The 24,695-nt window shown below is 36.4% G+C and overlaps 1 protein-coding gene across 1 annotated transcript in view; it reads right to left on the reverse strand.

Annotated features, from left to right (window-relative positions):
• PPFIA2 (PTPRF interacting protein alpha 2) overlaps positions 1 to 24,695 on the reverse strand; it is a gene marked incomplete at its 5' end in the record, with an annotated part of 237,474 nt that overhangs the window by 29,146 nt on the left and 183,633 nt on the right. Inside the window, 8 exons of the mRNA XM_083365122.1 lie at positions 6,361 to 6,454; positions 8,446 to 8,600; positions 10,970 to 11,100; positions 16,875 to 16,904; positions 17,466 to 17,703; positions 18,456 to 18,676; positions 19,807 to 19,942; positions 21,412 to 21,503. Coding sequence (XP_083221248.1) covers positions 6,361 to 6,454; positions 8,446 to 8,600; positions 10,970 to 11,100; positions 16,875 to 16,904; positions 17,466 to 17,703; positions 18,456 to 18,676; positions 19,807 to 19,942; positions 21,412 to 21,503 — 1,097 coding nt within the window. The remainder of the gene's footprint in view (positions 1 to 6,360; positions 6,455 to 8,445; positions 8,601 to 10,969; positions 11,101 to 16,874; positions 16,905 to 17,465; positions 17,704 to 18,455; positions 18,677 to 19,806; positions 19,943 to 21,411; positions 21,504 to 24,695) is intronic.

Genomic DNA, 24,695 nt, shown 5'->3' on the forward strand with positions numbered 1-24,695 from the left:
TTTTTTAAAGACTATATTTAAAATGTCCCAAAGTGCTTATTAGATTTACCTAGCTGTGCCAAGAAAAGTATCCCTTGTTCCTTTTGCAGGGGTGTCAAACTCAATTTCATTGGGGGCCGCATCAGCATTGTGGTTGCCCTCAGGGGGCCAGGTGGGTATGGCCAGAGTGGGTGTGGCCTACTGGGTGGGTGTGGCTAGAGTGTGTATGGCCTACTGGGTGGGCGTGGCCAGCTCTACATCGTTCGCATCAAGGGTGCCTATGGGGGCCTGGGCAGGAGTGGGACAGATCTGAGGGTCTCTGGCGGAAGGAGGGTCTCTGGGCCAGGGCCAAGGCAGTGGGGGCCGTTCCCTCACTGTTTCCAGGATGGCTTCGCGGGCCGCATAAAACCACTTCGCGGGCTGGATTCGGCCCCCGGGCCTTGTGTTTGACATGTCTGGGCTAGGGGGTGGGGTTCAAAATAGTTAAGATGGCGGCATGCCATCATGATCGAACCCCTGCCTGCTTCTACATGCTATAAAGTCAGTGTGAAGAGTGGGTCTTCCACTGTGCAGTCTTGCCTACAATATTGACCTGACTCCCTCACCTGCAGATGCACTCTCACCCAGCACTGATTTATTCAATGGTCTACTGTGTGTTCAGACGAGAACAGTATTAACCATAATGATTCTAATGATCATTATGCAATAAAGAAACAAATAATATTTCACATTCTAATAAACTTTAACAAACACTGATTATTAAAAATAATTAAAGAGATAGTAAAAGTGTAATTATTCTTCTGAGCTGAACAAAAATAAACTACTGGCACTGAAAATAGATTATGGCAGCAATAAGAATGAGGGAACATTTAGACTGCTCATTATTTTACATAGCTTAATGCAATTGCTTAAGATTGCTTTTAATTACTAAGCTTATTAAAAGCCATATTTTATTTATGACAACAGTAAAATTGTTATTTTAACTAAAGATGAATAGGGCAGCCCTGTGTAATTAAAACTTAACTAAAATTTAAAAGGAATTCTGACACAATAATAGATAATCTAATTTACTGAAACTATTGAAAAGGCCTTTGCACACAAATTGCTCTCTGTGTCTGCACAAAGATGCTGCAGTGGTTAGATTGTAATCTTCCTGCATTGAGCTTTACTCCTAGACTTAGATAACGTGCTGGGTCCTTCAATCCAACCCCATTTTGGGAAGAGGTGTAGGCCTGCCATTATCTTTGATGTAAAGCGATTTGGAAGGGGTAAGAGCACCACTTCATTCATAAGACTATGATTTGAGGCTAAGAAGCTGAATAGTTTTAAAACTCAGTGACTTTCACATTTTTCTTTAAATTTATTATAGAAAAAGTTAAATTGGCAAAGGAATGCAACTTCCTCTCTTATCTGGAAAGAATTTCATGCCTATATGTTACGCAAATCAAATCAAAGTATATGTATTTCAGCTACAGTAATTACAATTTTTTCCTATGTAGCTACGTATATCTCCATTTCCCCCTTTTACAGCCTATTCTTTGAAATGCCCTCATTTTACATACAGATACTTCAACTAAGAATTGCTCTATATACAAGTCTAAACCTGTTTCACTCACCAAGTTGTTATTCTTAGCTATATTCATCAAGAATATAGTGAGATATCTACTGTATAGATATTTATAGATAGATTCACACAGTCAAGCACACACAGAAAGTACAAATGTCATATTTCATGTTGTATTTTTTGCCAAAAATAGCTTATTTTTTCTAATTATACCAGGGAAGTATATTCTATCACCAAAATTAATTAGCAATCAAATGAGTGTTAAGATTTTAATTTCTTGTGAGGAATTATTTTCCTCCTTTTATATGAATAATTGATTGGAATTAAGGGACGATGCAGGCTATGATTATTTCTATTCTATTAATTATTTGTCCCAAGATTCAACAACTGGATCCTCATAGAATGGTTGGATAAACTAATAATGTCTTTCTTCATATATTCTATGAGAACTTAATAGAACAGATAGCCCTAAAGCTAATGTCACATAATATATTTGTCTGTAAGACACCCCAAATTTTATTTTTCATGATGACCAGATTAGTATTGTTGTATAGCATTCTAAGCTATCATGGAAGTTTTGAGAAGGAAAACAGGAGAAAAAAAATATAATCCAAATTTCTGAAAGGGAGCTTTTCCATTTCCCCTCCCATGCCTATTTTAAATCAGTTGAGCTGTTTCTGGAAACAGATATAGCACTTTAAAAAATGTTAGAATAAATTGAATTGAATTCTAACACGAGCAAGAGACAATTAACTAGCAGCAAATTATTCCTGGAGTAGGTCTTAAATGTAAAATCCATAGTATTCGGACACCCAAACTTCTTGTGTGTCAGCCCTTTTTTTTGGCAGCAGCATATATTTGGGAGCTAAAATTAAGAGAAATTATTAGGTGTTATTTCTATTCACCAACTTGGTTGATTTTATAAAGTAGAAAGCTATTTTAAATGTTTCAAAATAAGCAAATGTTGTGAAACTGCTATGTGCGTCTCATGAATTTATGAAGACACAGGATGGACAAAGCATTTGGATATGTTCGCCACTTGAATTATTTGTAAAAATAATAAAGGTGAGATATACGTAAAGAAATAATAAAGGCTGCTAATAGAAATTATTGTCCATGAACATATTATCAGATTATAAAACTACTACTACTACTACTACTACTACTACTACTACTAATAATAATAATAATAATAATAATAATGGTCTGGCTGTGCAATGAACTATAACAACAATAACAATAACAATAATAATAATAATTACAGTCTGGCTGACTGTGCAATGAACCATAAGAACAATAACAAGAATCTGCCATACAACACCCCAAACTTAGCAATTATTGATAAGACAAAAAAAATCTGAATAGTGGACATTGCAGAACTGTGAGACAGCAGAAGAGAAGAGAAAAAATAGGAGAAAATCACAAAATGTAAAATCCTTCAAATAGAGGTAGAATGACTATGGCAAAAAAACCAAAGATATCAACAGTAATAAGCACCTTGGATGAAATTCCAAAACATCTGGAGCACCACTGGAACACCATTGGCATTGACAAAATAGCCATCAGTCAATTGCAAAAAGCAGCTTTACTTGGAACAGCTTACATGCTATGACAACAATTTTAACATCATCAAACAACAATATCTGCCTTGGGAGGGACTTGATAGGTGGATAAAACTGCCAAATCCAATATAAATATCTGGTTGACTGTGTGGCAAACCATAACAACAATAATTTAGGAGTGTAGGAAGGTGAAAATTCAATCAGGAAAAAAACTGAACAAGATTTTTTTAAAAGAACCCATTTCCTATCTTTCAGATTTTTATTTAACCTGACCAGTCTTTCCTTGTTCCCTTTCGTTTAGAATAGAGTAGAGCATAGCAGAGCAGAACAGAACAAAATAGTTGGAAGGGACCTTGGAGGACTTCTAGTCCAACGCCCTGTTCAGGCAGGAAACCCTATACCATTTCAGACAAATGGTTGTCCAGTCTCTTCTTAAAAATTTGCTGTGTTGGAACATTCACAATTTCTGGAGGTAGATTGTTCCATTTTTAATTGTTCTACCTGTCAGGAAATTTCTCCTTAGTTCTAGGTTGCTTCTTTCCTTGATTAGTTTCCATCCATTGCTTCTTGTCCTGCCCTCAGGTGCTTTGGAGAATAGCTTGACTCCATCTTCTTTGTGGCAACCACTGAGATATTGGAACACTGCTATCATGTCCCCCCTCATCCTTCTTTTCATTAAACTAGACCTACCCAATTCCAGCAACTGTTATTTATAAGTTTTAGGCTCCAGTCCCCTAATCATCTTTGTTGTTCTTTTCTGCACTCTTTCTATCATCTCAACATCTTTTTTACATCATGGTGACCAAAACTGGATGCAGTATTCCAAGTGTGGCCTTACCAAGGCATTATAAAGTGGTATTAACACTTCACATGATCTTGATTCTATCACTCTGTTAATTCAGCCTAGAATTGTGTTGGCTTTTTTGGCAGGTGCAGCACACTGCTGGCTCATATTTAAGTGATTGTCCACTAGAGCTCAAAGATCCCTCTCACAGTTGCTACTATTGAATGAGGTACCACCTATACCAGGGGTGTCAAACTGCAGGCCCGCGGCTATATGCGTCATGCAGAAGCCGGGCCCACCCCATTGCCGGCAATGGCAAAACTGTCCCAATACGTTGCATGACATCACATGATGTTGTGAGTTTGACATGTCTGACCTATACTGTACCTGTGCATTTGTTTTTTCTTGCCTAAATGTAGAACCTTACTTTTTTCACCACTGAATTTCATTTTGTTAGATAGCACCAATCCTTCTGCATCTTAAGCCTATTTAGTCATGGTTATTCTGCTTAGGAATTAGCAGTATGCAGAGCTTTCTTGGAACCTTCTAATACACTCATATGGTAATTACAAGTTTTACACAAGTTTTTTTTCTTTCAGAACTAATGAATCAATGCAATTAGCAGCAAAGAACACAGAAATATTTTCTAATACTTTATCATGATAAATATATTTTGCAAATCATGTAATTTCCCTACTGGGAAGTCAACTTTATCTTTAGAATTACATCTGAGATGATAAACTGTAATAAGGATGCCTTTGGATTTGTTTTGTTAATAAACATGAAACTTTCATTCCTTTTGCCTCCACAAATTTGTTAAACTTGGAGGTTTTTGATTTAGCTAGATAATTAGAAGGAGTCATGGAAAACAACTTACATACTGAAATATAACATTATAATTTTAAGCAACTTAAGATGGGATTTCCCTAATATACATATTTTGAATGTAGACGTGTTTATGAAAACTGTTCTATATTTTTGTGTACCAACAAGGTTGGGCTTATTTAATGAAAAAATACAGTAAATCACCTGGACTAAACTTTGATGCCAAGGCCAATGTAGTGTAAATAGCTTTATCCTCCCCTCCCCAATATAATGTGTTCATTCATAACCCAGATTTAGCTCAGAGTAATTTACATAAAGTTCCAAATAGGATGAAGTCATTATATGATTGAAGGGTGCCAATAAAATTTAGAGATTTCAAGCATCGTTTTCACAAAGATGTCAGAGCTAAGACTATAACTAATCATAATCTCATTTACATGTTCTTTCCCCATGGAATTATCTGGTGAAAGCTGATAACAGAAAAAGTAATTAGAAAGTGGATAATGAAATACAACTTCTACTAGACTATTAAGGAAAATGTAGTATAGAAAGCAAAACCAAAGTCTTTGGAAAAATATTATTTAAATCATCACAACATTATTATTAACAGATATCAAAATGTACATAAGTTGTTTAAAAATATTTAGTGATGTTATTTTTTTTGGAGTGCCAGTAGAAACAAAAAAGACCTTACAAGATTTATACGTCCTAACCTTATAAAGAAACAACAGTAGCAACAAAAAAAAAGGAAGAGAAGAAAAGAAAATTCAGAAGTTACATTTATAATGCACAGCAAGAATCTTTTATTATTACATGTAATAAATTGTTTAATACTTCTTTTAGAAGAAAATATTTCTGATTGAAATATATTTATTAAGTGTATTGTTAATTATCTCTTGTGGAAAAAAATATAACTAAGCAAAAATGCATCTGTTCTTCTTTTAGAGTGCTAATTTTAATGGTTTTTCAGACAGCATGAAATAATCTTCTTTGGCATCACCAAATCTATTATGCATTCTGATAATCTAAGTAATCTTCTACCTAAGAGTGCTACATCATAATTTTGACAGGTAAAATACTCAAGCTAAACAATGAACAGCCTATTACCAAAATATGTTTTCCCACACAAGACACGAATAAACATTGCCAAATGCTGGAAAGATTTCAGGTAAAACAAGCATCAAGTATTCAAAAAGATCAGCAGAAATTAAGTTCTGAAGATAAGTATTTTTTGCAGTTTTTCTCCAAAGCTCTCCTTTGTGATTTTGTAAAATATTTATTTTCTTTAGGGAAATATGCAAGCTATCAAAAAATAATAGCACTTTATCATAACCTTTGTACACAATGAATGAATTAGGATTTCAAGAAAATGTAATGGGAGACAACCCACTGATCAAGTTGCCATATTAGAGTGGCAGATTGAATCAAAATAATTACTACTCTCAGTGGAAAATATCTGCATTTTAAAAAGGTTACCAATAGGCAAATCCAAAGAATCTTCCTGCAATGTTTCTTTAATGGAATCCATATAGAAAAGTAAAAATTACCTTTCATTGTGTTTGGCAGTAGAATAAGTACTAATAAATTGATTTCTCTTCAACAAGCAAATATACTTGGTATTTTATTCAAAGTTCATGCCAACCTACTTTTTCTTTAGTCTTCGGTCTTTTTCTGCCTGTGTTCCAAGTTTGCTTAATCCTAGAGATTCCTGTGCTGCAGCTTCGGTTTCCATATAGCCTCCTGTGTTTAAAAGAGCAAAGAGATTTTCTCTTTTTATTTTTTAATATGTCTATTAGCTTACCAGAAATGATTTAATCTGTTTTCTGAGACACACATATACAGATAAAAATGGTGTAATAACCTGAAATCTATGGAAAATAAAACTAAGGAATGTAGATTCAACTGATAACTTTTTAAAGTACCCAACTAAAAGTTATTCTCTCCCCCCCCCTCCTGTTTTCCTGTAAGGAGCAAAGGCCAAACATTGTCTCCTTGATCAGGCTTTCTCATCTCCTAATTTGACTTTCTGAAAAGACAAGGTTCCCTTTCAAGCCAAAATGGCTGTTCTTGGCAGAAGGAATATTAAAATAGCATTATTTATACCCAGTTTCACCTAAATTAGACCCTGTTTAAGGGATTCCTCTGTATGACATCCTAGACCTGTAACTGTGTTGAGATTTGTTCTGATTCATTTTGGAACAAGGCACTAAAGTCTGCACTGGAGAGAGGAAAGTTTGATTGTATCTTTTATATTTGCTCATTCATATTTTGCAAATAAAACATACAAAATCAGCTTTCAAGAATCAGGAATGCAAAGGTGATTCATGTTGTAAATAGTAATTTTAGAAGCTACCCAGGTAGATGTATCATATAAATAGACAAGAATATAAAAACATTACACAAACAGTGCCTACAGATATTACAAAATAAACCATAATTTTACATCACTCCATACAGATATTATTGTTAAATGATGAGTACATTCATCTCTACTCTCAGTTTATTTAATGGGAGTGTGGAACATTCTATTTTATTATTTTACAAATGAGAATGCATTTCAACTAATTTATTCTTATATTTTCCTATGTAACTGTTTTAAGATCTTTCCTTAGGTTCTCAGTAAATAATCAATACTGGAGACATTAAATTGTACTGTATTGCACTACAGAGTACTATAACTAATAAAACTATATATCCATGTGAGATGGACAGTTATACAAATATGATAAATAAAGCTTTATGCTAGGGTTATGCAAATTCTTCAAGAAAGATATAAAGTAGCGAATTCTTTTTTAATGTTAGTGTATTGGTTCAGAAATTGTTTTTAATCTAAGAAGGATGAAAAAATTGACAAAGGAAAAATCTTGCCAAATAAGTCATGGGTAAAATTTATTTTCTATCAGAATTCTCTATAAATTAGAATAATGGAATGATAGCTACAGTATGGTTATGTGCAGCTGGTCGTCCTGTCTCATGTCACACTTGTCACATATTTTTTCTGAAAGCTATCCAAGTTTTACTCTGTGTGATTTTTAAATTTCGGCAGATCTATCTGTGAATAGAATCTTTTCACAAAAAGTGGCCAACACTAGTAAAGGAAGCTTAGTCCTCGACTTTCAACAGTTCATTTTGTGACCATTCAAATTATGATGGCACTGGAAAAAGTGACTTATGACCATTTTTCACACTTACGACAATTGCAGCATCACTACGGTCATGTGATCAAAAATTCAGACTTTTGGCAATTGACTCATCTTTATGATGGTTGCAATGTCCCAGGATCATGTGATCACCTTTTGCAACCTTCTGACAAGCATAGTCAATAGGGAAGTCAGATTTACTTAACAACCGTGTCGCTAACTTAACAACTGAAATGATTCACTTAACAACTGTGACAAGAAAGGTTATAAAATGTGGCAAAATTCATTTAACAAATGCCTCACTTGGCATCAGAAATTTTGGCTTTAATTGTGGTCATAAGTTGAGGACTATCTACGTTGCACCAAGGACTGAACAGCTCAACCCTAAACTATATATATATTCTCTTCTATTGCAGACTTAATCTATTTCCTTTAATCACTTAAGAAAATATAATTCTATGATAATAAATATGATTGATGGTAGCGGAATGACATGGGGAAAAAATGAATCATTTTAAAAAGCAGAAAAGCAAAATGAAACTGAAAAATGACTGGAAAACCATGATCTGAACCTGGAGATGTATGTCTTACTTAGCTGTCCAAGTCGTGCCTTCTCTTTTTTACCAAACAAGCGCCCAATTGAAGACTTTATTCCTTTCTTTTTGGGAGCTTTGTGCAAGGAATCCTGGCTGCTATTGACACTGCCAAAGCCAATACTTTCTGGGTCCAAGGATGCAGTGAAACTGCTAAAAGAGAAACACAAAAGACAGAGAAACTATTATTGTCCTGATGAAGTCTCATCATGAAGTCCACAACTTGTCTGCTGGGGAAACAAGTTTTACGAAATCTAATGAGAGTGTCTTAGTAATTGGAAATAATAATCAAATTAATTTCTGGAATATATTGTGATAATACCAGAATCTTTCTGGTATTATCACAATATTTAGAACTGAACATTTTTTTCATGCTTTAATCTTAATTGAAGTAAATTAATGAAAGACAGCAGATATAATTCATCAAAACTCTGTTAACATAACTATGGTTAGAAAGATTTTAGAATGCTTTTTATAGGAACCAAATGTTTGGTATCAAAGCTATGACTACCACTATTACTACTGTTTTGATCTTATCTATCCTAAATATGTGAAATAACTCTAAAACATTTCCTCCAGTAGGTTTGATGTAAAATAAGTTTCTGATGTAATTATATTACTCTCCAAAAATAAATTGATGTTCTTCAATGGCCATGATGCTTCCTAAGAATAGCAATGTCACTTTTTGAGAGAGTCCTATTTAAGAACCGTACTTATTGCTAACAGTAGATGTTGTAAGCCAAAGCTTGACTTCTGCTTTAATTCTTTATTAATTAGACAGAAATGTCAGTAGAATATTCAGCAGTATTATTTTGTTTATTTACTCATCCTGATTATCATCATCTATTCATTTTTTACTAGGGAGCAATACTATGATTCTTACCAGAGCATTTTTTTCTTTCAATAAAGTATGGAAATAAAAATATTTATCTGTCTGTCTGTCTGTCTGTCTGTCTGTCTGTCTTATCTCTCTCTCTCTCTCTCTCATCTATCTATCCATCCATCCATCCATCCATCCATATGGAAAGTATTTCTTTGTATAGGTATGATATCAGATTCTTAACTCAAAACACAAATCATATGTATACTATTTCCCATTTATGATAAGTTCAGAGATATGACAATTATAGTATACATGATTGGCTCACAAATTACTCTTATTAAATATGAAGAATTATGAATCTCTAATAAATATATACTAGGATAGGTTTTCTCTTCCTGTTGTCCTCCATATAAATTGGGACTGGTGGTGCAGTGGTTAGCAGGCTAACTTTGCCCACTGTCAGGAATTCAATCCCAACCAGCTCAAGATTGACTCAGCCTTCCATCCTTTCAAGGTTGATAAAAAGAGAACCCAGATTGTTCGGAGCAATATGTTGACATTTGTAAACTGCTCAGAGAGTGCTGTAAAGCACCATGGAGTGGAATATAAGTCTATGTGGTATTGCTATCTACTAAGATCAACTAAAATTTTGGGTTTTTGTTTTATTTATCGAAACAGATAAGTGTAACTGTTTGTAATGCATCCTTAAAGGTGTCAATTCTCAGATGCTCAACTTCCCCTCTTCCTGTTACTGCTTATAAAACCCTTCTTCTTTAATTTATCTTTCTTAGTGGCAAGGAGATACAGATAAATGAGCACTAGATAGCAAAATCTCCAAACCTAGCCTTGAGGAGGAGGGAGGAGGGAGCAAATAACACTAAACCCTCTTTGACTTTGAGGAGAATTTGAAAGAGATGCTCTTTCCATTCGTGAATCCTTTAAATCAGGGTCTTTTTACTGAAGCTTTTGGGAGTAATATAAATATACATGCAATATTTAATTCTTCAATTAGGGTGAAAGTGAAAATAATTATAATTACAGTCAAACATAAGTTCTTGTACAAACAAACCCTATCATGGATTTTTGTTATAAGTTATAAAAAAGCAAAAAAGTTTAAATCATTTTTATTATTTTTTCCAAGTGCTATTTTTTTTTAGAAATTCCTTCTACTTTCTGTATTCATTAGGCATCTATCCACTTCCTCCAGGCCTCTCCCACCCCCCACTAGGGCTGAATTACTGTTTTTCCCTTGAGGTATGAAACTTCTTTCTCTGACTACTTCAGAAATATTTTCCTTCCACTGCTAATGTCCCACCACCAAACATCCATGTGTAAAATACTGGCTGCACTAGCAATATTACAGTATCCAAATGCTAAAACTCATTTAACTCTCTTCATAATAAGTGACATGGCAAGCTAGCACAATGTATTTTAATTACACTCTGATTTGTTTACTTATAATCCATAAAAAGAAAATATCAGAAAATGATCATTATCCAAAAAGAGCGTGAAATTAAAGACCAATTATTCAGATGGGAATGTAAAACATATCTGAAAACCTGATCTAAATAAATTTCAGGACAACTGAGTTTAACTAGCATGTAGCAAAAGTCATGTGAAACTCAACTTGAAACTCAAGTGGATGAATCCTCTTAAAAGATACACAACACATGGCTATGCCAAACAAACCAATTCCTACCTTCTGGCATCATTGTGGTATGAAGAAGGTAGAGTGTGAGTCATTCTAATGGCTCTAGGGGTCAGTGGAGGAGAAGTTTCACATTTTATTGTGGCCTTGTCTTCATGTCCATCTTCTTCAACTACTGCAATCTACAAGTAAACAGTTTTATAAAATACAGGTGAAAACTCTTTTAAGGTGTTGGGAGTAAAAAAAAACACCAAAAAACTACTGGGAAGCCAACTCCTTTCCAAGTAAGGAAATCAATCAACCAAATACACAAATAGGATTTCATTCCTACAACAAGATATAGAATAAAAATGCTAAGCACAAATTATACAACGATAGCAATATAGTTCCAATTTCCAGGACTGAATATGGCATTAGGTATACATTTAGCTCTTGCTATTATTGCTGCTGCTATTATTATTATTATTATTATATAAAACTTTTATTCATAAAACATGAAAGTCAGTCAACTGAACACTAAAATTGACCGGCACTAATGGTTGGTGTCAACTAGGTATCTCCTTAAAATGTAAGATGTTCCGAGTAGCACAGTTTTTTGTAGCTTTGCTGGAGTTATTGCAGGAAGCTGCAATTTCTTGATGTATTTTGCAAATTTTGGGGGGTATTATTATTATTATTTCCAGAAAATTATAGACAGGTTTCCTGAGCTGGGGAGGATATGCCAAGTAGGATATGAGTGGAAATAAAGTTTATTTAACTTTTCCTCATCTTTAAATCCTAATAAAGGACCACATAACAAGATTCAAAAGAGTTACTGATGTATTTTTATTGCCCTTTGCCATTCAGATAAATAATATTTGAAATACAATGGACATGTTGGTAGATAAATTTGGCTCCTTTTCTATTTTCTGTGAATCCAATATAGGTTATCCTTGAGTTACAACTGTAATGGACCCTGCCTATTATGATTGCAAATAGTGATGGCCATTAAGTGCCACAGGTTTGCCACCACAGCCCTATACTCTACTTCTCACCCCCAGGGTCCCTGCAGTCCATCAGTTTCCTTGCCACCCAGAGACCTAGGGGAGGCCAAGGAGAGAACAAGCTGTCTGCAGATTGCAAGCCTTCAGCTGCCTTTCCACACAGGGACTTGCAGATCTCAGCTTGCTCCGAGGCACAGCAACACCCAGATTTACTTTTTGCAGGTTCTGAGAGGCACCCAGCCTAATTGAAGATTAGCTTTGTTACTTCTTTTCTTTGCTGTGTAAAAAACACAATGCTATTCTGCAATAGGTACTATTCTGTCAAAGGAGTAAATAAAAAACTCCTTATCAGAGGTCAATGAACCATGGTTCATTTGATGCATAGTGCACAACAGGTAAAAGAAAGAAAACCCGAAACATATTCTACTGTAAAAACTTTAATCAGAAAAAACAAATACTGTAGAGAGCTCCATTTTCTAAGGAGTCTCCATTTGTTTGGTACAGGTTCACAAGAATAACACCTGCTTTTCCATGAGACTTTATAAGAATACTGAGTGTTTCTGGGGCCTGGAACAGTTGAGTCCTCCAATTCCCTGGATGGGAAAGCAGTGGGAGGCTAATAAGCTGCAGACGACCTGATCTTTCCTTGCTCACTGAAGGATTGCAAACTCTGGCCAGCATGATTTCCCCTTCCTCGCTGGATGAGAAGGAAGCTGGAGCATTGCAAGTTCTAGCTGATTTGCATGGGCTACAGCTGACCTGATCTCCTTTGGGTGGATGAGTGGCTGCAAAGACTTAGTGTGGCAGGATGAATGGGTTGGTGAGTGCTGCTGTATCCCTGTAGTTCGTTGTAAGGGTGAATGACTGCAGGAGTGCTGTAGTGGCTGTTTCTTTGCAACTGGGTCATAAGTAGCTTTTGGGAGGGTCTGTTGTACTTTTGAATGGTTCAAGTATAACACCAGATTGAAGGCTGTTCTGACTGCCCACTTCCCTTTCTCCTCAGCTTTGATATACATATTTATTTCTATAAGAATAGTATAAGATTCTACACTAAAAATGCAGGCTGTTTTATACAAATGGTTCATAGTGAATCAATGTAGTTTTGTATGTACAGCATATATATTAAAAAAGAATTGTTGTAAATAAAAGTACTAGAAAACAGAGGGCCGTATCGATGTCCAGGAGGGCATCCCCGCTATTTACAAGCGGTGAGGCGCTCCGACCCTCTGTCTTCACCCCAAGGCTCCGGGAGCGAGGATGTGCAGCCACCTGAGCTCCGGCTAGTGTACCTGAACGCCAGGTCCGTCGTTAATAAGGCTCCTCTTGTCCGGGATCTGGTCGAGAGTGAGCATGCGGACCTGGCCTGCATCACGGAGACCTGGTTGGGCCCAGAGGGTGGTATCCCCCTGGTTGATCTTTGCCCACCAGGCTTCCGGGTGCTACACCAGCCTCGGACTCAGGGTAGGGGTGGGGGAGTGGCTGTGGTTATGAGGGAGACCTTATGTCCGCAGGAGGCCAACGTTCTTCAGATAGTCGGGTGTGAATCTCTCTTACTGAGGTGTGGTCCTAGGGCGCAGTTGGGTCTGCTGCTGGTGTACCTTTCGCCTAGTCGCACAGCAGCCGCCCTGCCTGAGCTTCTCGATATCCTCTCGGGGCTGGTGATTGAGTTCCCCAAACTTATGGTTTTGGGTGACTTCAATCTACCATCCCTGGGAGGAGTATCTGAGTTAGCTCGGGAGTTCATGGCTTCCATGACGGCCATGGACCTGACGCAAGTAATTCATGGACTGACTCATGTGGGAGGTCACACCCTGGATTTGGTTTTCCTATCTAGACGGTGGTTAGATGATCTTGGTGGGGGCTCTCCAATTGTTATGCCCCTGTCATGGAACGATCATCATCTCCTGCGGCTGGTCTTCCGCTTTGCCACTCCCCACCGTGGGGGTGCTGAGCCAACTAGATGGTTCTGCCCCAGACACTTAATGGACCCTGAGAGGTTCCAGGCAGCACTGGGGTCCCCACCTGCCTCCTCTGCTCATAGCTCGGCAGATGCCTTAGTGGAAGCCTGGGAAAGGACAGCCACGGAGGCACTTGACCGAGTTGTACCCTTGCAGCCCCTGACCCGGCGCAGATCCCAGTGGGCTCCATGGTTTTCCGCGGAGCTCCGGGAGATGAAGCGTCGGAGACGGGGCCTAGAGAGCGGTTGGAGGTCCAGCCGATCTGAATCCGACCGATTGCGACTAAGAACCCATATTAGGTCTTATCTCGCAGCAATGAGGGTGGCAAGGTCTAACTACTTCGCTGCCCTCATCGCGTCCGCAGATAATCGCCCGGCCGCCCTGTTTAGGGTGACCCGCTCCCTCCTTAATCAGGAGGTGAGTGAGGAACCCTTGCAGGGGCATGCCAAGGAGTTTAGTCAACATCTGTCGGACAAAATCGCTCGGATTCGGACCGGTCTGGACTCCGACTGGGCAGAGTCGGACGATCAGGACATGGGTGGTCTTGTCAATGTTACCTGGGAGGAGTTCGATCCTGTAACTCCGGAGGAAGTGGACAGGATTATGGGGAGGCTGAGCTCTACCACATGTTTATTGGACCCGTGCCCTTTCTGGCTGGTTTATGCAGCCCGGGAGGGGACACGAGGCTGGTTCCAGGCGGTTATATCTGACTCTTTGAGTGAGGGTAGTTTCCCCGCTGCCTTGAAAGAGGCAGTGGTGAGACCTCTCCTCAAGAAGCCTGCCTTGGACCCGGCTGTGTTAAATAACTTTCGTCCGGTCTCCAACCTTCGCTTTCTTGCGAAGGTTGTTGAGAGTGTGGTGGCGCATCAGCTCCCTCTGGTCCTGGATGAAGCGGATTATCTAGACCCGTACCAATCGGGCTTCAGGCATGGGTACAGCACGGAGACGGCATGCTGATGATACCCAGCTTTTCATTTCGACCCCAAACCACCCCAGTGATGCCCTCAACGTGATGTCCCGTTGCCTGGAGGCGGTCTGGGTCTGGATGGGGAGGAACAGGCTTCGACTCAACCCTGACAAGACTGAGTGGCTGTGCGTACCGGCATCTCGGGATATTCAGGATATCCCACTCCTCTCTATGGGGGTGAGTTATTACCTCCTGTAGATAGGGCTCGCAACTTGGGAGTCCTAGATTCACAGCTTTCCCTAGAACACCATATAGTAGCTGTGACTAGGGGGGCCTTCGCCCAGGTCCGCCTGGTGTGCCAGTTGCAGCCCTATCTAGACCGGGATGCCTTACGTACGGTCACTCATGCGCTCGTGATCTCTCGTCTTGACTACTGCAATGCTCTCTACATGGGGCTACCCTTGAAGACCACTCGGAGGCTCCAACTGGTACAGAATGCAGCTGCGAGAGTTGTGTTGGGAGTTTCCCGACACTCCCATGTCACACCTTTGCTCCGCGAGCTGCATTGGCTTCCAGTTGTCTTCCGGGTGAGGTTCAAGGTGTTAGTAATGACCTACAAAGCCCTACATGGCATGGGTCCGGAATACCTTGGGGAGCACCTGCGGCCGGCGTCAACTTCCCTCTGCCCAGTACGCTCCCACAGAGAGGGCCTGCTCAGGGTGCCACCGGTCAAAGAATGCCGACTGGTGGCCCCCAGGGGGAGGGTGTTCTCTGTGGGCGCGCCGGATTTATGGAACCATCTTCCGGTCGAGCTCCGGATGGCGCCTGATCTCCGCTCCTTCCGGCGCGATCTTAAAACCCACCTTTTTGAACAAGCTGGCCTGGCCTGATGGGATGGGGTTGGGTTTTATAAATTGGTCTTAATTTTTAATCTGTACTAATTTATTACGGGCATTGCTGTTTAATTACTTTTTAATAATTTTTAATTTTTGTATCTTGTTTTTATTATGTATTGCCCTGTTCACCGCCCTGAGTCCTTCGGGAGAAGGGCGGTATACAAATTAAATTAATAATAATTAATAATAATAATAATAATAATAATAATAATAATAATAATAATAATAATAAAATAATGCATCTCAGTGATGGCACAAATCTAATTTATTTTGGTTGGATTTTGGGAATGGAAATTCTTGAACTTGGTAGCTTTTAGCTACTATTGGGGGTTTTTTAATCAACAAAGGAGAATATTTGTAGCTCAGGGTTGAAAGGAGAGGTCTTTGGTGCTGAGCTTGCGTGTTTTCTTGCACATGTTTCATTACCCCTAACTAGGTAACATCTTCAGTGCTAGTAAGGAGTGCTGTTTGCTGTCAGTTTATATTCTGGTGTCTTGCCTGTCTGGTTGGGTGGGGGCGGTCTTAGGGATCTATTGTGTGCTTTTAATCACTAAAAATAATTTCAGAGCAAAGTTAGAGCATAATAAAAGTAATAAATCACAAACGTTTCCAGCATGTTAAACCATTTTACTGCTAGAACAGAGGAGGCTAAAGCAAGGAAGCTCTCAATCATTAATTAGCATGTACAAAAGTCCATCACCATAGAGAGGCTGAAGAAGGCCACAAAGAGACTTGATCTGATCACTACTATGTCCTAAAGCAACATAGTTCACAAAGTATAAATTGGAAAAAGACACTTCCAAGGAAAAGGGGAGATACGTAATAAATATAAACAATATATAGTGTAAATACAAACAATATCAAAAATATATTCTTTTTACGCTGTCACATAATTTAATTCCTAATAGACGTGGCATAGAGTCTAAGACTCTTAAACACTCAGATAGGGCTCCATTTTGTTATAAATCTTCAGTCCAATGTGGGTTTCCTGAGAAGGTGCTATCTGCCCCACCATAATGATCTCTTCTTGTATCATCCAGATTATCTCCTTCAACTAGGATGAAGATATAAAAGGTTGATATTTGAAGGGATTTCCACATCCTCAGAAAACTATAACTTGGGGAAATATTTGTAAAGGTCTGGATTTGAAAGTTCTAAAAATAATTAACTCTTGGCAGAGAAAAAACAGAAACATATTTTTTAAAAATATACCTTTCTTCGATGTTTCCTGAGGTCACTTGGCTAGAGTTGATAATGAAGAAAAGAAAAACAGAGTATTATCAGACATATTATAGATTTTTATAAATCTTGTGTTTCTTTTCATTAAGATTCATTTTGAATTTCTTATTGGCCCTTATGATGAAATTTCCTTCCCTCCCACCAGCCCAACTGCCATTGAATCCAAAACAAAACATGGCTGGAACCCAAGGAACCCAAGTGGACTAAGTGTTTGCTTATATGTTTGGTTTTAAGAAATATCATTAACATTATAAAAATCGGGTATTGTGTTAGAAATACACAAATGATAGCTTGAGTCTTTATGTCAACATTATGTTTTTAGAATTTTACTTTATCTTGTATTAACAATCGGAATTGTTCCAAATCAAAGATTTATAATTATTTGTATTAACAGATAATAAGATATTATCACATGTGCTTGCAAGCACATGCACACACCCATATGCACACACCAAAAGATGAATGGTAAAAAAAGGAAATAAACAAGAAATGAAAAATAACCCTATGTAGATAGGGTTAGATATTAAGTAAATGTAGTAATCAAGAGAAAGTTATACTTCTTACCAGTGTCATGATCCCCATCCGATCCATCTCCCTAGCTGGGCTGCGTGGAGTGAGTTTAGGAGTTGAGTGGCCACTGGGAGGAGAGGAGCTTGCTAATGAAGATGCAGTTATTGAGCCAGTAATAGATGTTCCAGGATGAACCCTGGCCAGATTTAAGCCTTCTAGACTCACACTAGCAACTCTGTTTTCTATTTCTTCAGCACGCAGTTCTGTGGATTCTTTTTCTTCCTGGATTAACCTGTAATAGTGAACCAAGACAAAGGTAAGTCATTTTCATGAGAATATTGCTTTAATATGAGTGTTAATAGGAGTTGGGATTGTTCTCCCTGACCGCTATTCACTATTAACTACTAAATTTCCCATGTTTTAGCATTTTTTTAAAAAGTAGCCATGATGAGTACAAATTACAGTGGGAGTTGTTTGAGCTGCTGGAATGATAGTTTAATTTTTATTAGGGTTTTGTAACTATGTAGCAAAGAATAATTTGGCATATTTATCTTTTATCAATGGGAATCTCTTTTTCAATTTATTAAATATAATGTCCATCCAGAGCAAACAAAATATTGCCACTGCTCTAACTTGCATCCCTGATTTCTGCTTGTCTAAAATTTTCTAAAAACATCCAGAGACTAAGAAAGACTTAGAAACTGAACAAAAAATTCAGCAAGTTTTCTGAGGTCATATTCTGTGTGCTTACAATGTTTACGTATCCTCATTGTTTTTATGTCAGCCTCTCTCAGATATTTAGCTTTGAGAAACACTGATTATAATCTGGTCTACAGAAACTAATGCCTTTTAATTTGGGGAGTTTGCATATTAATATTTCTTTTGAAAAATCCACTTGACAAACCACTTTTATATTGTTTCAAAGAAAAATCAGATGTCAATAAAGAAAATCAGAAATCATATCAACATGTTTTACCCTATCAGGGGACAAAATATTGGATTGTTCCAAGGTTTTATTCAAGGGTGTGTGTGAAGTAAGCATACCTGATTTCTTTATTGATTGCATCTAGTTGTTCCTGAAGCATCATAGCAAGGGTCTGAGCATCTGAATGTCCACTTGGTGACAAAAGATCCATTGAACTGAAAATTGTATCTCTATCATCATCATCTATATCAGACAATTCAGTGTCACTCTCAAAATGATGGCTGCTTAGAACTCCAACTGGCTGGTTTCTACTCCACTCGTGATCTCCAAGCGATTTTACCTAATTACAAATTGTAGAATGCATATAGATCAGATTTACGGCAAATGTTAATTTTCACATAGAGCTTATATTTTAAAACACCATTTCAGTTATTAACACCTTTCAATTTTCTCAGCCATTTGTGCACTTAAACCATTCTTGTTAATTTCTAACAGCTGCATTGTGATATCACACGGATCTCAATTTCAGTCTGTTATAAAAATACCAAGGTTTATCTTACAAGAGACCTGAAATAGTTTAAGGCAAGATGTGGGAAGTTCTTTTCTGTATTGGTCACATAAGTCAATTTAGATTCATACTACAATATAATGGATATCCCTGGATGATTTAAAATTAAAGGCAGCATTTCTAAACACTATACTTTCATTTTTTTAGAAAAAAGTGCATCAATAAAATGAAACTATACTAGAAACCTGAACCTCCATTAAGTCCTGTCTATGGCTTCCAATCCAGTAAAAGAAACAGAACAACGGAATAATGTTTCAAGCCTGAGAAAATTGCCTAGAGCAGAAGGTGTAGTAAATAGCAAATGGCTCTATCACATTACTTCTTATTATAATCTGATTTGTAATTGTGTTTTATGTTTGATATTATATCAGAATTGTATTATTAATATAATTTTAAGGCCAAAAATGTGTAATCCTATCTCTCCCTCCAATATCAAAACTGTTTTATAGCCTTCAGATAATATGTACTTTTACTCAGCGAGAGTTATCAGAACTTCAGACAGGGCCAGATTGTCCACTGTGCACAACACAGTGCTTAAGTATATGAAGCTTTGGGGGTTTCCCAAAAGGTTTTAAGCCCAAATAGATGACTGAACAATGACAAATGGATGGGGATGCATGCACATATAGAATCACAATTTTTCTACATTTTAAATATATGAATAACAAAACAGTCATATGTTTGAGAAATTTGGTCTTATCAATTGAATGAATAAACAAAATCTATGATCCTATTTATAATTATATGATGTACAGTATATAATTAAAGTTATTAGCTATAGAAGTATCCAAGGAATATGAAAACTTAAATCCAGCCTTGGCTTTAGTCAGAAAAATGTCTTAAGTCAGCTGTACCTATGATTGCAATCTTATTAACGGAAAAAAAATGATTAAAACATAAACCTTTGGTTCATCTCTTCGGATTCCCATTCGACCTCTTCTAGGTCTCCTTATCACTTTAGTAGACCTATAATCTGGTTGACTATCAACTAGTGAGCCTACGGAGTACCTCAGTTCTGCTGATGAGTCAAGATGTGTTCTGAAAAACAATTGTGGCATAGGATTTAGATAAAAAAGACTCAAAAAATCACTTAAAATATATTTATTTTTACCATACGCAGAGGATATCATCCTACAGTTTGCTACCAACACAGTAATAAAAATGGAGTATGCTTCCTTGCATACTAAAAAGAATTGCTTTATAAGGTTTCAATTTTAATGAAAAAAGCTAAAAAATGTTTTTGGTGAATCAATATATTTTTATGTAGGACTATGGTTTGTTGTCAGAAAATTCAGACTGGAATTATAGAGTCAAAGGCTAAAAAACTCGAACTTCATTTCACTAGCAATTTGAGTCCTCTCTCTCTCTCTCTCTCTCTCTCTCTCTCTCTCTCTCTCTCTCACACACACACACACACACACACAGAGAGAGAGAGAGAGAGAGAGAGAGAGAGAGAGAGAGAGAGAGAGAGAGAGAGAGAGAGAGAAGAGTCTTAAAAAGGAGGCCATGAGGATTATATGGTTCATGGGTCATACCAACATGAACTAAAAATGTTCCTTTCTTACTTCTAAGATTAACATGCAGACTTGTTTCTTTGTCAAATATATAGGCACCCCAAATCTAACAAGGTGGCAGCCATACAGATTTCAAATGATGGGTGCAGTGACAGAGAAGACTCATTTACTTAGCTCCAATAGATGACACAGATTAATCAACAAGACCAAAAGCAACCCTATGCCAATGAATTTTGTACTGCACCTCTCCATTAAAAAATTATTCTGGGACAATATATGTCCAGAAATATGCATTTAAAAAGAAATCAGTTCTAGAAATTTATATTTAATGGCAAAATATCATCAAAAGAATGTACCTAATGAAATTGTTAAGTAACAAATTAGTATAAAATTGAATATAGTTTACAAAATGACCCATCTGAAAATGAATATAGAAATGATCTATTTACTGATCTGTGACATTTATAACATTTGAATTCCATGAGAAAAAATAGGAATACACATGTAACTAATAAGTGAAATTCATTTAATTAATTTATTTCCTATTAAAATGTTCCAATAACTGACAAATAAAATAAAATCACCAAAAATAAGTCCAGAAACAATAAGGTAAATAATAATCTTAGTTTCCTTCCAGCCTATGATTCTATGATCTCATGATTCATTTTTATATTGATAGTTATAGTTCTTTATTTCCACAGCTATTTAACTATATGGTTATAAGGGCAGCCATATAAATTGGATTGATTGAATAAATACTTCTATGTTGTAAGGATATAAACAGCCACAGCTCTGTTCTATTGTGGCTTTTGAGCTACTGATATTTAAGACATCTGCTACTGACTAAATAATAGTCATGATATTTCTATTTCAAATTTCACAATTCTGTAAACAGCAATCATGATTGTGGATGATGAAGAATGTTTTAAATATATGATGACTGAATTTCAAAATAATGTTATTAAAGGAAATGTCATTATTTTCTTGTGCTACCTTGACAATGTGGGCTCAATTAAAGAACCTGCTCGTATTTTCAACTGGTCAAGTTCAGCTCTCAGCTTGTCTATCTCTTCTGCTAATCTTTCCTGAAAATTGAAACAAATAATAATAATTGATTGATATAAATACATGGCATTTCAAAATTATTCATCAAATTTTATTGTCGTATAATATCAGCTCTCTGAATAGTTGAACTATATGCCAGAAAACTCGAGTTACATAGCTTTCCTCCAGTACAAACCTAGATGAACTTTTTTTGTATATATTTTATTGATATTTTTTAACATAACATAAATCATTCAGTAATTTGTAAACAGTATGTTTTCTGGGTAACATTTATAAAACAATCTTTAACAATTGATTTCTAAAATCTATATTCCATATGTTAATTTCATTTGATTTCCCCTTTCCCCAAAGTATTTTTCTTTGCAAAACATTAGGTTAAGACAATTCTCATTATTTTGATTAATAACAATTAAGTATATAATTTTTCCAATAATCCTATTTGTCATTTTAGTTGCCTTATCGTAAATCCTGTTACCGTGCTTATTTCAGCTTATTTCTCCCCCCAAATTTTAAATATTCTTACTAGTGACAATTTTTCAACAATTAACTACATTTATATTGGTCGATTTAATTCTATTTTTCCATATAAGCCCTCTCATACTTTTATATTTCTTAATAGGTAAAAAAGTAGAAAGAGAAGAAAAAAGAGGAGAGAGACAAAAAAGAGGAAAAAAAGAATAAAGAAAAAAAGAAAAAAGAAAAAAAAAGAAAAAAGCACCAAGATACAAAAAATAACATACAACTTAAAATATGTATCCCTCCTAATTTAATATATGTTTATTCCTTCAATTTCTTATTCTTTTTGACCATAGCTGAGAGTGTATTTAATCTATTTAAACTTTAAGCATTCCATTCAGTAGATCTAATCATCTAATCCTTTAACTCTCATTCAAAACACATTTTTTTTGTTTTTCTTATTGTCACATTTAAATAACTAAAATGTTTGCTTTGTTTAAATCATTTCAACTTTTTTTTTTACAGAAAGGAAAAAGAAAAAAAACATATTGCATTAATTTAAAAAAATCATCCCTCTAAGAGTAATATATTTCAAAGTTTTTCCATTTCTTTAGCCATATTCAAACAAATGTTTCTTATTGTATTTGTTAACAACAACAAAAAGAAATTAATCTCTCTAAGAGTAATATATTCAAGGGTTTTTCTGTTTTTAGCCATATTCAAACAATTTTTTTAAAGTATTCTCTCTGATAAGTCCCATGTATTTACTGTATTTTCCTGGGAAATTTCTTGGAGTGAAATTAAGTTGGAGATAAGTTGATTCATACTCTCAAAGTTGATTGTATTTCTTTGTAGTTTAAATCATTGTCATTTGAAATTGTTGCCGCTTATCATATGTTTCCTTTTGTAAAGTATTCATTGCTTCAGATTTGTTACTCTCACTTTGTTTACACAGCTGCATTTTCTAAGAACTTTGAGGGTCAGAGAAAAAAAATCCTCACCCACCAGTAGGTGTCAGTGTTTGCTCATTTTTCATGTCCTTCTAGTCTTTTTTCTCTCTCTAAAGGGTAAGTTTCGCCCCTTCCGGTAACCAAAAGGAGGGAGTAAAATCCACCTCCTTTTTTCCCCCCGGAGATCTCTTATTTTGGGGACTTTCTTCTTCAGGAAAATAGGTAGGATTGAGAAAATCAATATTCTTACCCAGATTCAAGCATGCTGTTTAAAATTTGCTTAGTTTAAAAGCTTATGACTTCCGTTGTCACCAGCTATGGCTGAACATGAAGTTAGCCAGCCTTTTCTTCTGTTGGTTTCTGGGAGGCTTCTCCTGGACCGTTCAGGGAGACCTCTGTCTCTCCTAAGTCCATGGGATTTCCTTCATTCCACCCCTTCAGGGTGGGTTCTGGCCCCTTAGGGTCCCCAACAAAAAGAAATTTCAGCTGAAGAGTTTGGCATTCCGAATCTTCAGACTGTTCACTGGAAAACAGGAACCGGAAGTCAAACCTGGATGATCTTATTTGGGCTTGGAAGCTAAGAAACTCAAATCTTGTTAGTATTTAGAATGGAAGCCCATAGGGAATCTCACAGTGGTACACTTTCATGAGAAGCTGTAAACATCCCAGAAGGTGGCAATGATTAAACTACTTCCTTACTGTAATATCTTGCAAATATATTGTTAACTCCCACAATCACTATCCAGCATATTGCCTTGGGAATTATGCAAGGCTGAGGACAGCAGAAAGGTGAATTAGATTAAATCTTTATAGATGGATATTTGTTAGTAAAGTATATGTGTGAAAGAACCATTAAAACCATCTGATAAAACATGCCTACAGATTTGACAGTACTAAGGAATTATTAACAAGGGATTTGTGGACAAAATTGATATTGTCTTAATACGTTTAAGTGCAACTTCTATTCTCAGTGCAGAGTGATGAGAAATGGACCAATTCATTATATACACAAAACTACATCTGGAAGACCATCATTAATAAGCCTGGAGGTTCCAGATTTGACAAATACGGTAGAAAACTAGAAATACTCTTCACATATTCCAAAATTGTTGCATTTTCACCACATTTACATTCTTTTTGTACTATTTTTAAATAATTTTAATACAGGAAAGGCTTACAATAAAGGCATCAACCTAACTAAAATTAGCTGTCACCAAGCAGTTACAAGCAATGAGGCTTTTATGTGTAGCTGTTGGCAATTTTTCCAGTGTGATGCTTACTATTATCAAGATCAAGTGCAAAGGGTGAGGTTTGTCATTAAAAAAATAGCCCAGTGTTATAGTTTGAATTCGTATTTATTGCAGGACAAAAACACTGGCCTTAATGAAGAGTTACATTTTAGTAAGCTAGTCCTGTTAACAAAGGTACAGCATAGAAACATTTGTCAAATATAATTCAAAATGTTAGTGCAAATAAAATGTCAGTTAAGTTATATAGGATTTTATGTACTAGTCTTCACATCAGTTTTGGTTTTCTGAAACACCTCTATTTTCCCCTTGGGAGAAATATTTTCAATCATTTTCCTAAATTTACTTTACTTTAGATTCTCTTTCATATCCAGAAAATAACTACCATTTATTCTTCCCTCCATGTGCATGTTTTCTCTCTCTGTGTATTTATAATGGTTTCTATTATTTAGGTTATGACTTAGACCAGGGGTGTCAAACTGCCGGCCCCGTGGGCCAGATGCATCATGCCGAAACCGTGCCCACCCCATTGCTGGCAATGTAAAAAAAGTTGCAATAT

This window comes from Vipera ursinii, assembly GCF_947247035.1.
Source record: "Vipera ursinii genome assembly, chromosome: 6".
NCBI classification, from domain to species: domain Eukaryota; kingdom Metazoa; phylum Chordata; class Lepidosauria; order Squamata; family Viperidae; genus Vipera; species Vipera ursinii.